The following is a 15,463-nucleotide window of genomic DNA, read 5'->3' as shown; positions in this document are numbered from 1 at the left end:
AACTGAGTTCTTTTTATTCTCTCTGGAAAATGTTATTATAAAATAATTGTTATATTTATTTACAAGAGCATTTTAAAGAGTTTGCAGCCAAAAAAAAAAAAAAGGAAAAGTTAGAGAAGTGAGTCAGACTATATAAAAATATTTTATTTTTCTAGTTTTAAGGATGTTTGTGGCATCTGTAAGCTTTTTTAAAAATTGGAATTTGTAAATTTTAAAATTTCTTTTATAAATCTAAAGCAATACTCACTTTTACATCTGAATTTGTACTATTTTGCTTAAAGAGGGATTGCAAAATTCTATCTGCTTCAGACCCTTCAAAATCTGGATTTACTCTGAGCACTGATCATATCCTATGGTCCTTGGACAATCTTGCAGGCCAGACGGTAAGCTCCTTGAGCATCTGACCAAACCCCATGACCCAGCAACACTCAGCAGAGGGCCAGGCACAGGGCAAGTGTATCAGTACTGTTTGTTAACATGGTCTAGTCCAAAATTTGCAACCTTTGCTGTAAGAGGGAAGCACCTACAATACTTTTCTAAAAACAGTTTTATTGAGATATTATTTATATCTATAAACTTCACCCATTTAAAGTGTACAACTAAATAGTTTTTAGTATATTTACAGAGTTATGCAACTATGTTAGTTTGCTGGGGCTGCCATAACAAAATACCACAGACTGCTGGCTTTATCAACAAAAATTTATTTTCTCAAAATTCTAGAAGTTTGAGACCAAGGTGTCAGCAAGTTTGGTTTCTTCTGAGGCCTTTCTCTGTGGCTTGCAGACGTCCATCTTCTCTCTGTGTTATGGCCATCTCTCTGTGTATGCATACATTTTATGTCTCTGTGCCCTAAACTCCTCTTATAAGGACAGCAATCACATTGGATTAAGGTGCACCAATATGGCCTCATTTTACCTTAATTACCTCTTTAAAGCCTCTGCCTCAAAATACAGTCACATTCTGAGGTATTGGGAGTTAGCATTTCAACATATGAATTTGGGGGCGGGGACACAACTCAGCCCCTAACAGCAACCATCACCACATCTAATTTTAGAACATTTTCATCACCCCTAAAAGAAAGCCCATATTCATTAGGAGTCATGCCCTATTTTCACCCTCCCCTAGCCCTGGGCAACCATTAATCTGTTTTCTATCTCCACAGAGTTGCCTACTCTGTACATTTCATATAAATGATATCATACAATATATGGGCTTTTTTGACTAGTTGGTAGCAATGTCACCGCTTTCATTCCTGATTTCAGTAATTTGCGTCTTCTCTCTTTTTTAGTCAATCTACTAAACGTTTCTCAATTTTGTTGATCTTTTAAAAAAAACCTGACTTTTGGTTTCACCGATATTCTCTATTATTTTTCTATTTTCTGTTACATTTCTTTTCTCCCTATTATTTCCTTCCTCCTGTTTGCTTTAGGATTAGTTTGTTCTTCTTTCTCATTTCCTAAGGTGGAAGCTCAGGTTATTCATCTGAAATCTTTCTTCTTTTTTTAATATGAACATTTACAGCTATAAAATTTCCTTTCAGCATTGCTTTAGCTGCACCTCATAATTTTATCTTTGTTTGTTGTTGTTGTTTGGGGGGTTGATTAGGTTTATTTACTTATTGCTGGAGGTACTGGGGATTGAACCCAGGACCTTGTGCATGCTAACCAGGCACTCTATCAATTGAGCTATACCCTCCACCACATCTCATACTTTTTGTATGCTGTGATTCAGTTTTCAAGTCATTTCAAGATGTTTTCTGATTTCCCTTGTGATTTTTTTCTTTGACCCATTTGTTATTTATAAGTGTGTTAATTTCCACATACTTGTGAATTTCACAAATTTCTTTCTGTTACTGATTTCTAATTTCACTCCATTGTGGTCAGAGAACATACTTTGTATGATTTCAACCCTTTTAAATCTACCGAGGTCTGCTTTATGATTTAATATATGGTTTGTCCTGGAGAATGTTCCTTGTGCACTTTAGAAAAATGTGTATTGTACTGTTGCTGGGTGGAATGTTCTGTAGATTTTAAGATGCATTTTTAAAGGCAGATTTATAGAGTACGCTCCCTGAGGTTGCTTATTCTGTCCCAGGGCCTGGAATCTGTATCTTTAATAAGTTCGCCACATCTTTTCTGTGCAGTACTCACGGGTCCGGAACTCATGGTCCCACATGTCCTCCACTTCTGGCTTCCTTAGATTTGATTATTACTTGTGAGTAACAGCGATGGTGTCATCGATTGCTCTACAGACTTTTCTATTGCTTTAGTCTTGCTGCCAGATCAGCGGAAAGGCGAATCTGCGTTCTCAGGCTCGGCTGCCGGCTCTTTCTGCCTGGGCGGTGCTGCGCAGGGATTGGTCTGCCTGGGCATCACGTGGTGGGCGGCCGGATGATGGCGGGTGCTGCTGAAGATTCCCGAGCGCTTTTCGGAGCTGGAGTCCGCGCGGCCTTGGAGGCTTGGCCCGCCTTGCAGGTGAGTGGGGCCAGGGCTGAAAGAGAGGTTAGGGACTGAGATAGAACAGAAGTTGGCCGGGCGAGCCACCTGAGGCTTAGTTAGTTGGCCGGTGTAAGCAGGGGATTCCTGCGCCACCACAGGTCGGCTCCCGGGTTGACGTGGTGGGCTTGGGCCTGTGTTCGCAGATCGCTGTGGAGAACGGCTTCGGGGGTGTGCACAGCCAGGAGAAAGCTGAGTGGCTGGGGGGTGCAGTGGAGGAGTACTTCTTCCGCAATGGTGAGTGAATGTGAGGCGCTAGAACTTGTCTGTGTGTTGTGGGGCGGGGGAGGTTTAGGGGGTGGGCGGGGGGAGGAAGCCGGTCCTGGCGAGTCCTCACTTACTTTTGAGCAATTGTCGGTTGGTACCTGAGGGCGAGGTGGAATGAACACAGACTTTGAAATCAGAATCCTGAGTTCGAATGCCGTTGACTCATGGTATCACGTTGGACAAGTCATTTTACCCCCTGAGACTCGGTGTCCTCATTTGTAAAATGGATGTAAAAGTATCTCCCCCTCCAGAGCTGTCCAATAGAAATATAATGCCAGTCATATCAAGTAAATTAAAATTTTTCAGCAGGCACTTTGATAAAGCAAATGAAGTTAATGTTATTCAACTCAGTATATTCAAAATATTTCAGCATGTAATCAGTATAAAACATTATTAGTGAGATGTTTTACATCCTTTTTTTTGGTATTGTGTTCAAAAGTGGGTATTTTGCAGTTTTAGTACATTTCAATTTGGCGTAACCACACTTTAAGTGCTCAGTAACCACATTTGACTATTTGGACAGCAGAGATCTATGCCTTTGATGTGCCTTGAGGGTCGTATAAAAATACGGGCCCTGCAGGGGGTCTTCAGCTGGGTATGAATTTTACAGAATTCTTTAATTAGTTTTTTAGCCTTGGAGATGACATAAGGTAGAGAGTCCTTCCTCTCAAGGAAGTTTACCATCTAGTGAGGGATCCAGATTAGTAAATTGGCGTTTATACACAGGGTGAGAGGTGTTCTAATAAAGAGGAGCTCAGGGTTCTTGGTTAATATGAGACTGGGGAGGAGGCTTCTTTTGGAGATTGTTAGGGGGAGGTGGTGATTGGGCTGAGTCTTAAGGGATGAAAAGGGGTTAACTGGGTGGGGGAGGCAGAGAGAGCAACACTCAGAAATAAGTTCTGTGCTATGAGGAGATTAGATGTTATATTTGGAAAGTGGGAGGGAGCTCAGTGTTGGAGTAAGGGTGTGTGTGCTTGTGTGTGTGTGGGAGGGAGGAGTGGTGGAGAATGAAGCTGGGGGTTGGGGGAGGCCCCTGGAAAAGGGTGAGACATAGAAGGCCTTATGTGCCTTTGATTTTGTCCTCTAGGCCAGCGTTTGCCACAGTGCATGCTATAGAAGACTAGTTTTGTTAGCTGTTCAGTGAAGAAAAAGCTTCTTCAAATTATATAAGAAAAGCTCTTTTCTTCAGCTCCTACGTAAGTCACAGTAACCATTAACATAATAAAGCCTTGGACAAGGATAAGAGTCACCGGAAAGAAACCTGTTTACCTTTGTTTCATTGGTTTTTTTCTGAGTAGCTTCCCTTAAAACCCAGCAGGACAGTCATTTTTCAAAAGCAAAATATGAAATACTGCAGTAGGTGATAAAAAATTCATGAGCAGGTTCTGATAGTATGAGGTTTGCTGGCTAGAAAGTTCAGGAAGTAGTCGTTATGGAGCATAGACTGGAGAGGGGAAGACTGTTTCTGTCTAGAAAATGATGAGGCCAGAACTAGGGCAATGGCAATAGTCATGGGAAAGAATGGGTGGATTAGGGCCTTGGAAATTGTTTGGCTGCAGAGGGGGAAGGAAAAGGAGGCAGGTTTCTGGGTGGATTAGGTACCTTTCATGGAATAGAACATTGGAGAAGGAGAAGTAAGTTTGAAGGGTAAAGTAGTGGGTCTGACTTTGGATATAGAGGGTCTGAGGTACCTGTGGCACAGGTGGAGAGTAGCCTGGGTTGGAGACAGATCTGGGAGATATTAGAGTGGTAGGGAGAGCCAAGGGGGTGAATGAGCTCTGCCACAGGCAAGAGAGAGCAAGGAGCTTTGTGGAAGACTTCCTAATTCAGAAAAAAATAGAGCATGGGCCCATAAGGTAACTGAAGCCTACAGAGGAGGGCTCCACCAAAGTCATACCCTGGGATGTTGATGTCAAGGCTGTGATGATTTCATTGTTGCAGATGCTTACATCCATTTCTTCTAACCTATCCCATTGGTCTATGGCCTTCTGTATTGTTGGAGCCATGGTTGTGAAGAGTCTTTACATTCACAAAACTTCAGCCTTTGATTGTTGGAAATTAACATGATTATGGGTCTTCCCTGTGCTAGGCATTGTTTGGATGACTCATTGTAGTAGACCTTCAAGGAGGTTACTATTAGCCTCACTTAGCAGATAAGAAAACTGAGGCTTGGCAATGAATAAGTAATGTGCTCAAGGTCACATAGAGAGGAGGCTGGTTAAAAATCGGCCAGATGATAGATGGCAAGTGTGGATGGGATGCTGCAGGAATAGAGGGCTTGGTAGGATGCAAGTATTGGAAATTAGGAATTTTATTTAGTGTTTTTTTTTTTAAATCATGTTAAAACCTGGAGTGTAGAGCATTTCAGCAAATAAAAGGCTCACCGTGTGAACCTTTACCCACCAACCAGATGTGGCTCTACCAAGTAGGTATGGAAGAATAACAGTCAGAAGTGATGAAGTTGGCTGGTCTTTGACCAGAGAGCCCCTTCCTTTCCTACTCAGCTGACTTGGAGCTAGATGAGGTGGAGGACTTCCTCGGGGAGCTCATGACAAACGAGTTTGATACGGTTGTGGAGGATGGGAGTCTGCCCCAGGTGAGCATATCGCGGATACAGCTGCCATCTCCCTGCCTGCAGTCTTTCTTCTCCCCAACTATCTGTTTTAGACCAACACTCTTGGCTATAACCACTCTTTCCTTGAGTCCTGTGCAAGAACTTCTATGACTTCTTGTTGCCTAAAGGAAAAAGTCTAGTCTCCCTGACCTTTCCAAACACCACCTCTTCTCTTTTCTCTCCATACATCTTTCTCAGCTAGGTCTGTTCCTAACCCCCATCTCAAGGGCATGTCAAGCCAGGTACATTTCCACCCTGCTCTGGTTAACATCAATTCCTCTGCTGGGATTGCCTTCCCTTTTTACATCTTCTGTCTTTTAAACCTAGTCTAATGTCTTCCCTGCTAGGAGGCCCTCCTTCAATGCTTCAGGCCCTTACTGAACCCTTCATATGTGGTTGCTTCATTAGTGAACTCCTTGGGAAGGAAAGAGCCCCATTCTCTTCTGGAAAATTCCATACTCCTCCCCCACTCTTCCTGCAAACATGGGCTGGTTGTATTGTAGGTTGTCTAGAAAATCCAGGCTGGTTGACTGTTTTCTTGATAGGTGAGCCAGCAGCTGCAGACCATGTTCCACCACTTCCAGAGGGGTGATAAGGATGCTCTGAAGGAGATGGCCTCTCTCATCACCCAAAGAAAGTGCAGAGTCAGAGCCACTGCACTTGCAGCAGCCAAAGAGACTGATGAGGGTGAGGATGATGCAAACAGCGTGGAGGAGATGGAGGTAAAGGAGGTGCCTCTTGGGTGGGGAGATGTAGATGTTTTCAGTTTCCTGGGAGATCAGCTAATTTCACAGGGAAGTGATGGGGGGTTATATTATCCACAGAGGGCAAGAAACTTTCGTTAAGGTCACATAGCCAATCCTGGGAAAGCTGGGAGGAGAGCCTGGGTCTCCACTGGCCACAGCTGGAAGGTGTTGTATTTTGCTTTATTTCTTCTCCAGGTCACAGCTACGAATGATGGGGCAGCTACAGATGGTATCTGCCCCCAGCCTGAACCCTCTGGACCAGGCTCCCAGACTATTAAGGAAGAGGATATAGTGGAGGATGGCTGGACCATTGTCCGGAGAAAGAAATGAGTGGGGCTGGAAACGGTTTGGGCCCTTGCTTGCTAGTTGACTGGGGACTTTTTTGGAGGGTCGTGGACCTCTGGACTGGTTGCCCCATCTCTACCCTCTCCCTGTTCCCCTGTGTAGTTCCCTCCAGGGGAAGAAGAGCCCTGGGGTCCTTGGTCTTGGGGTGGTGGAACCTGGTTCACCAGGGCCTGAAGTTACTGTCCGAGTGATAAGGCTGGGTTTCCCAGTAAAGTGCCTCTTGGGTGCAGTCATTGTGAAGAGGGAGGGATGAGTGGGTGTGGGAGTGACTGAAGGAGAAGCTAAATGCTGATTGATAGTAGGCAGGTGGATTTGTGAAGGGAGAGGACCAGCAGGAGAAACAATATTCCTGCTGGGTCAGGAATGGTGAGATGAACATGCAAATGGAGAGATCAGATGAAGATGTGAATGAAGGTAGTTGTGGTTCCTCTCCCTCTTTTCCCTACCCCCTGTCCCCCCCTCCCAGAGCAGCTCTGTACCCTTGCCCAGAAATTGGAACCCCCCAGGAATGCTCTCTTCCTGCAGTCTAGCCTCCAGCCCTGGGTTCCTTCTTGAAGTCTAAGACCTTGGCTAGGTGGTGAGCTTGGGGGACCTGGGCTTTGTTTTCTGTCTCTTCTAACCTCCTTCCAAACTTCTCATCCCATCCAAGTTCTGGGATGCAGTTTAAGACCTCAATAAATAATACCTTATTGTTCAATTTGTGGCTTGACCTGTGAATAGCCTTGGAGTCAGCCTTCTGGGAGCTGAGCTTCAGAGCTCAGCAAGGGTATGGCTTCTGGGCCCACCCCAGCAGCCTGGTACTTTGGACAAACAGACAGAAGGACGAACGGAGCACAGCAGCGCTCTGAAAGTTTCCATAAGCCTGAAATAAACTGTATTTTTCTTTAAAAAACAAAACAGAGTATTCATTGTCCTCCCCCCGTTCCCCTGTCCTGCCCGGTGGCCCTGCCATGGGTCTGGACGATAAAATACTGGGTAGCCTTGGGGCCAGGTAGAAGCTGTAAGCCGTGGGAGAGGCAGGAGGGGTCTGGTCACCACCCCACATAGCATCATACGTGTGAAAACACTGGTTGAGGGGGCAGGGGTGGGCCAGGGCCATGGGGTCAGTGGCAGAGCTGGCACTTGAATCCAGATATGCTGCCTCCGGTGCTTTGGGGGGAATTGGGTGGAGGCAGGATCTGTAGGGTATTGAGGGGATGGGGAAAAACGGCCTAATTCAGGCAGGTCTAGCAACAGCTCCCACCCTCCCTAGGGAAAGGATTTAAAAAAAATTAACATCACTGTAGGAATATTTTTTTAAAAGCCCAGGTTTTGTGAAAAGATGAATTAAAAAACCCAAGACCCAGCATTCAGGATTGAAAGTGCCCATGATGGGAGTTCAAGTATTGACTGAGCTGGGAGGGAGGGGGCTGGGGCCCCCAACTGGACATGGGCAGCTAGAGTGTGGGGCAGGGGGCCCCAGTTCCCCACAAACCCTCTAGGTCTTATCTCGGGTCTGGGGGGCTTCAGAGGGTTCAGCAGTGGCTCCTGAAGCTGCCACCGGTGCCTCCTCCATCTCCCTGTCCTCAGACAGTGTGGGCCCTGGGCAGAACGTGTCCCCACGGCCTGCCCGGCCAAGCACAGCCATCCAGCGCCGCTGCAGCTCCTCTGTCTCAGGACTGAAGTACCAGCTCAGGTGACTCTGGGTGATCTTGAAGACATGCCGTCTGTCAGGCCGCTCTCCAGCCTCAGGAGGCCCCACCTCAAAGCCAATGAGGGGCAGGCTGCGCTGGGCTTTTACATCCTGGGGAACAGGTACAGAGCCAGGGGTCACCTTGGGGCTGGGCTTCTCACTGGTTTTGCATCTGCTAAACCCCTCTTTTCCTTCCCCTGCTTGAGAACCTTCCGTGGCTTCACTGAGCTACAGGAAGCTGCACTAGAATGCAGGCTGGTTCAAATACCTGTTGCCTTCCACACCCAAAACCAGCTGGGCTAGTCTCTAGCATATAATGCTTTCAGGCCTTTGGGCTGTTGCCCCCATCTGCATATTCTTCCCCACACCAAATTGGACCAAGCAGTGCCCTGTCTCCATTACAGCTTCCTCTAGGAAGCTAGCCACCCCCCCAACTCACCCCACTTTTCTCTACAAATGTTGACCTGCAATCATTCCTTGTCTCTAGCTGGTCTTTGTCTCCCAAGGGTAGGGGTTCTGATTTCCCCTTAGGTTCACCTTATCCTCCAAGGCCAAGGAGATCTCAAGGACCAGGGGAAAGAGAACAGCCTGGTTTTTCCAGGTGGCTGAAAGGACCCGAAGGAATAGGATGCACACCTGAGGGGCTCCATAGATGTACAGCACCAAGGGTTCGTTCTCAGGGACCACAAACCACGCCTTGTGCCAGCCTTTCCCGCCCTTCTCCATGTAGTGCAGGAAGCTGCAGATGACGCTGTTCTCCGCAGCCACTGAGGCCTGTTTCTGTGGCCAGAGACATGGAGAGGGCATCAATGTTGATAGGAGGCCTAGCCTGGCTCCTTTTGGCTTCAACACCCCCCTAGCTTAGGGATTGCTATTCCCATGTTCAATATTCAGAGGACGCTGAAGCTCAGGTGGCAGGAGTGATTTGCCCATTGTCACCCAGTGAGTCAGAGTCGAGATTCAAAGCCAGGCTTGTCTGCTGGACTCAGGCCACGGCTGCTGCCTCTAAGGGTTGGTGGGATGGTGTATAGCTCTCAGCAGAGACACCTAAATGCCAGTCAGGCATTCTTTCTTCCACCAGTCCATTTATTCCACAAGTCATTTACGCATTTACACTTGATCTTTTTTCCTTCTTTCATCACATCCATTCCCTACACTCAGTGAGAGGCAAACTAGCATTGTAGTTAAAGGGATGGGTGGGTGGGTAGCGATCACAGCCCTAGATGGAAATACACTTACTTGGAAGAGCATTTGGGGGCTATTGTAAGGATTAAATGAATTAATATATGCAAAGTGCTTAGAAGAGTCTGACACAGAGTAAACATTCTTTAAGTATTAAAAACCTTAATTTAGTTAAAAAAACCCAAAAATGTACATATGTGCACACACCTAGAAAGATAGGAAGCACAAGTGTTAATAGTGGTAACCTCTAGGTTGAAAGAATATGGTATTTTTATTATTTTTGTTTATATTGTCTAATTTCCTTCAGTGCACATATCCTACTTTGTAATAAAAAAGGGTAACTTGTTAAAAAAAAAATCCCAGCTCTGCCAGTTAACTGGCTATGTAACTTGGGCAGATAACCTCCCTGGGCCTCAGTTTTGTTTGTAAAATAGGGATAGTAATAGCATTGATAAATTACTGTGAAGGGTAGCACTCTGGACTCTGATAAATTATGGTGAAGATGAAATGTCTAAAGCACTTAAATAAAAATTACTCTTTTATTCATCCTTGGACTCATTTTACTCACTCCAAGCCTGGGTCACTTATTCAATGGATGCACATGGACTCCTAAGGTTTCAGAGATGCCCAGGCTTCAGTCACACTGGGTGGGGCCCATCTGGACGATGTGGACGGGTTAGTTGGGGACCTGGTTCTTACCTCCAGGATGGACCTCCGGCGCTGGGGTGTATGCTGGCTGCAGGCAGGGCTGCTCCCGGGCACCCCATGCAAGGCCACGTAGCAGTCAGTGCACACACGGTTGGAGCGGTTGTTGTCATACACAAGGCGGGCCCGGAACTCGGAGCACTTCCCACAAACCACCTGGGGTGGCAAGTGGGCAAGAACAGCCTGATTCCAGCGAGCCTTTCCTGCTTCGGTATGCCAACTCCCACAGCAGACTCGCAGCCTCCCCCCACTTAGAGGGTGCCCACTCACAAGTGGGCCTTCAGGCTGCCAGCCTGTCCACTCCCTAGCTCGGCCCCTGCCTCCCAACACTCACATGCCCGCAGGCCTTGCAGTGGTGCCTGCGTTTGGTGATGGAATTGAAGGGCTCCTGGCAGCGCATGCACATGGTGACTTCCTTTTCTCGGATGGGCGTAGGTGCCCGCTTCCCAAGATCCACGTTCTGGAGAGAGCCAGGTCCCAGGTCAGAGACAGCTACTCCCCAGTCCAGTTCATTCAGCCCTTACCCCTGCCCCAAGGCTTGGATCATCACTGGGAGGCAGCAGATAATATTCAGAAGACCTGCCTTTGAGTCCTGGCTCTGCTCTACCTCATTGCTACTGAAGACAAGTCAGTACTTTCTGGGCCTTTGTTTCCCCAGTGATTTATTTCCCTGTGGCCCTACCAACTTTGCTTCTGAGGTCATGCACTGCCTTTCTGGTCTTTACTTTCTGGGAAGTGGAGAGGAGCATCTCGAGGTAAGGTGAGGACTTGGAGGCCTAGAAGGGGTCCCAGTGCAGGAGGAGGTGGTAGGGACTCTTACCGGAGAGTTGGGGGGGGTGTCTTCATCTTCCCTGTTTGTCGAGTTCAACAGTTTAAAGGTCTCCAGCGTCTGTTCATGCTTCAGGAGGGTGGAGTTGATGGCCTGGGCAGAGGTGTAAGAAATAAGAGGTCAGAACACCTCAAAATCCACCCATTTCCACCCTCATCACACCATCCTATAACCTAGCCTGGAGTCAGAAAAGTTGGGTTCTAGGTGTACCTCTTCCCCTTGTTAGGCCTATGACCTTGGGCAAGTCTCTCCAAATCCAGGTCTCAGTTCTCTTTATGAAATGGGGAAGGGGGATCAGTGGCTGAAAAAAACCTCAGAAGGGCTTCCTGGCTTCTATTTGGGATTAAGGTTTTACAGGGCTTAACTCAATGGGGTTACACCCTCAGAGGAGCCAGCTTTCTAAAGGACGAATTGGTGAGTTTCTGCTTACTTTCTGGACCTCAGTTTGCTTATCTGTAAAATGGGCATGGTAACGTTCATTGGAAGGCAGGTGTTCAGGCCCATTCTGGTCAGATGTGAATTTTAGGGGAGAATCCACCACCCCCTAGGAGACCTGTTATTGCTTTTCCAGCCCCCTACCACAGAGCCTTCTTGGATGTTACCTGGACCCAGTCTTTCTTCTCCTCCTCAGTCCTTGGGTGGGGAGGTTGGGGGTCAGGGAGGGAAAGAAAGATGTTGGGTTAGGCAGGCCAATCAAAAGCAACTGGAGTGGTAAAGAGCAAGTGTTTTGGAGTCAGAAAGACCTGGGTTTGACTCTCTGCTTCTTCACTTATTACTTGTGTGACCTTAGGCAAGTCATTTCACATGTCTGAGTTTATTTATTCAATAGTTATTAATATTTTTCAAACCGTGCGCTAAGAACTTGGGTGTCAGGACCCTACCATCAAGGAGCTCATGGTCTAGGGGGAGACAAGCAGGGACAATTCAGGGGATCAGTGCTGTGACAGAAGGAAAATAGGGCTGAGGAATCCAGAAGAGAGTTGTCCCAGGCTGGAGTTTGGATGGGGGCTACTAAGAAAGGTTTTCTCAAGGAGGTAATAGCCCTCAGGTAGAGGGGTAAGCGTGAGGTGTATGAGTAAGAGTATGAAACATACAAGAAACCATAAATAGTTCCCTGGTGCTGGAATGTCAAGTTTGAGAAAGGAGGGCAGTTTATTTTTTTCTTCACTTGTAAAATGGATACAAAATAATAATAATAATAAAATAATAATAATAATAATAATAATAATAATAATAATAATAATAATAATAATAATAATAAAATGGATACGATAATTATCAGTCTGGGTTGTTCTGAGCAGTAACTGAGGTGATGTGTAAAGTGCCCAGCACAATCCTTGGTATACTAGGCACTCAGTCAGTGTGTCAGCCCTTCCCTCTGCCTGCCTTCCCCAACTCTCCTGTCTGCCCTACAGTCTCCAAGGCCTCCACCCCAGTGCAGCCCCATCAGCTGCTTGCTAGGAATAAGATCCAGCCTCTTGGCTGACTCTTGCCTGGCCTCTGCTCATCTCCTTCCACATCTACAGTACAGACATCAAAAGTATTTTTCTAATATGAAAGTTTGACTATATCCTTAGAACCACTTCATGAAAAATTAAGGATATGAGTCAATATATAGCTACAAGAATGTCTATTGCAATGCTATTTGTTGTAGAGAAAAATTAGAAGCAATCTATGTGTCCAACAACAAGGGATCAGGTTAAAAAAAAATAGTGTATCACTACTGCCAGACAACTTACATGATGTAAAGATTTTCTAATCGAGAAAGCTGTATCTAATATGTTAACTTAAAACAACATATAAAAAATACACACAACATTCCCTTTTTGTTTAAAAATTTGTGTGACATGAGTTTTTACAATTGTCAAAATTCATCCATAGTATACTTAAGACCTGTGCATTTTACTCTATGAAAATTTTGCCTTGAGAAAAAGGAGGAGACCTGAAACAAATACTGGACTCCAGTTAATGAGATGCATGCCAAAGTCTTCAGGGGTGAGGAGTAGTGCTGTCTGCAACTTACTTTGAAATGCATTAAAAAAATCAGATGGACTGGTGAATGGGTGAAAGAATGGATTTGTGATAAAGTCAATACAGCACAATGTTAACACTTGTTGAATCTATATGGTGTGATTATGGGTGTTCACCGTAAAATCCTTTAAACCTTTCTGTATTTTGGAAAATATTCATAATAAAATATGGAAAGAAAACATTGTGTGTTTATATGTGTGTTTACATATGCAAACAGAGGAGAAGCCTGAAAGGGGTTCTGCCAACACATCAGCGCTGATTATCTCTGGGTGGTACAACTCTAGGGGATTTTACTTTAATCCTTTTGTATTCATTTTAAAAAATTCTTTTTTTAATTTATCTGTATTTTCTAACTTCTAACTTTGCACTGAACAATATTGCTTTTGATTTTTAAGAGCCACAGTAGTGTTTTTGGCAATGCATGCTGAAATATACAGGGGTGAAGTGTTATGTCTGTAACTTACTTTAAAATAGTTCAGATATATATATATATATATACACACCCACATACACATACACATATACATACACATAGCAAAATATATACTGACTCCTAAGTCAGTGGTTCTAAACCCTGGTACACACATTAAAATCATCTGGGGAGTTTTTAAACCCCCACCATGTTCAGGCTACACCCCAGATAAGTTAAATCAGTCTCCAGGGGTAGGTCCCAGAAATCAGTATTTTTAAAAGCTCCTCAGCTGATTCCTATGTGTCACCAAAGGTGAGAATCAGTTGTTTAAGTGGTGGGCATACGAGTGTTTGTTGTATTTGTACTTTTCTGAATATTTGGAATTTTTCATTAAAAAAAAAAAAACTTTTTAAAGGGCAGCAGAAGCATAGGCAGAGCAAACTGTCCATTCCTTCCCTCTGCCACTAGGAGGAAACCCTGCACTGCTTGGTGCAGCCTTCTGGGTCCAGCATCCTTCTGCAGCCCCCACCTTCTCTTCCTCCCAGCAGATGACCTGTCTCAGTCACAGGGCTTGTCATTTAGGTTCTACTGAGGCCTGACTGGGACCCACACCTACCTTCCCTGGATGTGCCCGTTGTTGGCTTTGTTCTCACTTTCCTGGCCACAGGCCTCTGTGATGCTCTCTCAGTCTCCTGGAGCATCAAACCCAACTCCCTCTCTATTCTTCCAGGACACCCTCTAGTCCACATTCATTTTTGTCTCCTGCCTCCACAGTCCCAGCAATGAGGGTTCTGACTCTCATTTCTCACTTTCTTGTAGCCTGTCAGAAGCAGATCATCTACCCATGTGCATCCATTCTCTGGCCCTGACCACGACCTTGATACCCTACCACCTGGGCCCTCAGAAGGCAACATGAACTCCCATTCCAGCTCTGCTCCTTTCCAGCTGTGGGATTTGGGGCAGAGTATGAAACACTTCTGTGCCTCAGTTTCCTCATCTGTAAAATGGGGTTGATGGTAACAGTGGCTACTTCAAAGGTTGTTTTAAGAATTCAGTTAGTCAATTTAAACTTAAATTGTTTTAAATTAAAATTAACTTAAAACTGCCTGGCATAAGAGCAAGTCTTCATTACATGTGAGCTATTATAATAATCATCCAAGTAGAGGATGGATATGAAAGTCCCTTTGTTAAGTGGTTGGGCATTATTTTAAGATTTGTTATTATTTAAAAATTTTTTATTATGAAAAATTTCAAGCATACAGAAAGTAGACAGGATAGCACAAGTACATTAAACATACACCGACTATATAGATGCAAACCTTAAAATATTTTGCTATATTTACTTCATATATATGAATATATGAATATATTTATATATGTAGGTATATATGTTTGTGTATATGTATATATGTATATATTTTTTGCTTGATAAACCATGTAAAAATAAATTATTGATATCATGATACTAAATCCTCAGCATATATCACCAAAAAAAAAAAGGGCCATTCTCTTGTTATCTGTCTATACCATTATCACACCTGAGAAAGTTAGCAATAATGCCCCAATAGCTAATGCCCAGTTCACACTTAGGATTTTCCCTATTGTCTTACAAATGTCTTTTATGGCTGTTTTTCTCAAACCAGGTTCCTTTCACACCACGTGTTGCATTTGGCCATTATTTCTCTTAAATCTCTGAGTCTACAATAAATTATTTGTGTTGTTGTTATTCATGTTTGGATTACTATCTTATTCTTCCCCCTCCTCTAACAAAACCCATCAGAAGAGCAAGCATCTTTGGGGCAAGGTGCCCACCTGTTCTCTAGAATAGCCTCTCCTCTAGGGAGGTAGCCTGTCTCCTGGTGCTGGGCCTAGGATGCCTCAGCATATCTGAAGAGAGGAGGGGGCTGGAGGGAAGGTTCAGGCAAGGGCAAGTACCTGGCCTGGAGCTCCAGGGAGCGCTGCTTTCCTGACACCAGGAAGGTCCGAGGCAGATTGAGGTTGGAGCTTTCTTTTAGCTGAGTGGAGGGAGAAAGGGGCTCTGTGAGGCCTACCGAGCTCCACAGCGCCCCCTCCCTCTGCACACATGCACACGCTTGGGGACGAATGTCTTTGTTCCTCCCAGAGCCAAGGCCCCACTCCAGGTCCCCATTTTCCACCTCCTGGTG

At 45.2% G+C, this 15,463-nt stretch overlaps 2 protein-coding genes across 2 annotated transcripts in view; one reads left to right on the top strand and one right to left on the bottom strand.

Annotated features, from left to right (window-relative positions):
* Positions 1-2,332: 2,332 nt before the first annotated feature.
* On the top strand, positions 2,333-7,359 carry TSR2 (TSR2 ribosome maturation factor). The gene is made up of 5 exons (XM_006194630.3): positions 2,333-2,474; positions 2,642-2,732; positions 5,267-5,358; positions 5,922-6,098; positions 6,318-7,359. The coding sequence occupies exons 1-5, from the start codon at positions 2,391-2,393 to the stop codon at positions 6,450-6,452; spliced, it is 579 nt and encodes a 192-aa protein (XP_006194692.2). The 5' UTR covers positions 2,333-2,390; the 3' UTR covers positions 6,453-7,359.
* The window catches only part of FGD1 (FYVE, RhoGEF and PH domain containing 1), a 36,612-nt gene continuing 28,467 nt past the window's right edge, over positions 7,319-15,463 (bottom strand). The window contains exons 12-18 of the mRNA XM_032474378.1: positions 15,234-15,313; positions 11,458-11,488; positions 10,847-10,948; positions 10,361-10,486; positions 10,021-10,182; positions 8,776-8,919; positions 7,319-8,250 (exon numbers count right to left, since the gene is read on the bottom strand). Coding sequence (XP_032330269.1) covers positions 7,945-8,250; positions 8,776-8,919; positions 10,021-10,182; positions 10,361-10,486; positions 10,847-10,948; positions 11,458-11,488; positions 15,234-15,313 — 951 coding nt within the window. The 3' untranslated portion in view covers positions 7,319-7,944. The remainder of the gene's footprint in view (positions 8,251-8,775; positions 8,920-10,020; positions 10,183-10,360; positions 10,487-10,846; positions 10,949-11,457; positions 11,489-15,233; positions 15,314-15,463) is intronic.

Source organism: Camelus ferus, chromosome X (genome assembly GCF_009834535.1).
Source record: "Camelus ferus isolate YT-003-E chromosome X, BCGSAC_Cfer_1.0, whole genome shotgun sequence".
NCBI lineage: Eukaryota > Metazoa > Chordata > Mammalia > Artiodactyla > Camelidae > Camelus > Camelus ferus.
Note: the sequence above shows the minus strand (reverse complement) of the source record. Positions and strands in the feature narration are given on the sequence as shown.

Bases quoted from the DNA above. Each gene is read 5' to 3' on its own strand.
- TSR2 (XM_006194630.3), top strand. From the start codon at position 2,391: ATGATGGCGGGTGCTGCTGAAGATTCCCGAGCGCTTTTCGGAGCTGGA. The intron at 5,359-5,921 runs GTGAGCATATCG...TTTTCTTGATAG, and splicing joins AGGATGGGAGTCTGCCCCAG to GTGAGCCAGCAGCTGCAGAC. The intron at 6,099-6,317 runs GTAAAGGAGGTG...TTTCTTCTCCAG, and splicing joins ACAGCGTGGAGGAGATGGAG to GTCACAGCTACGAATGATGG.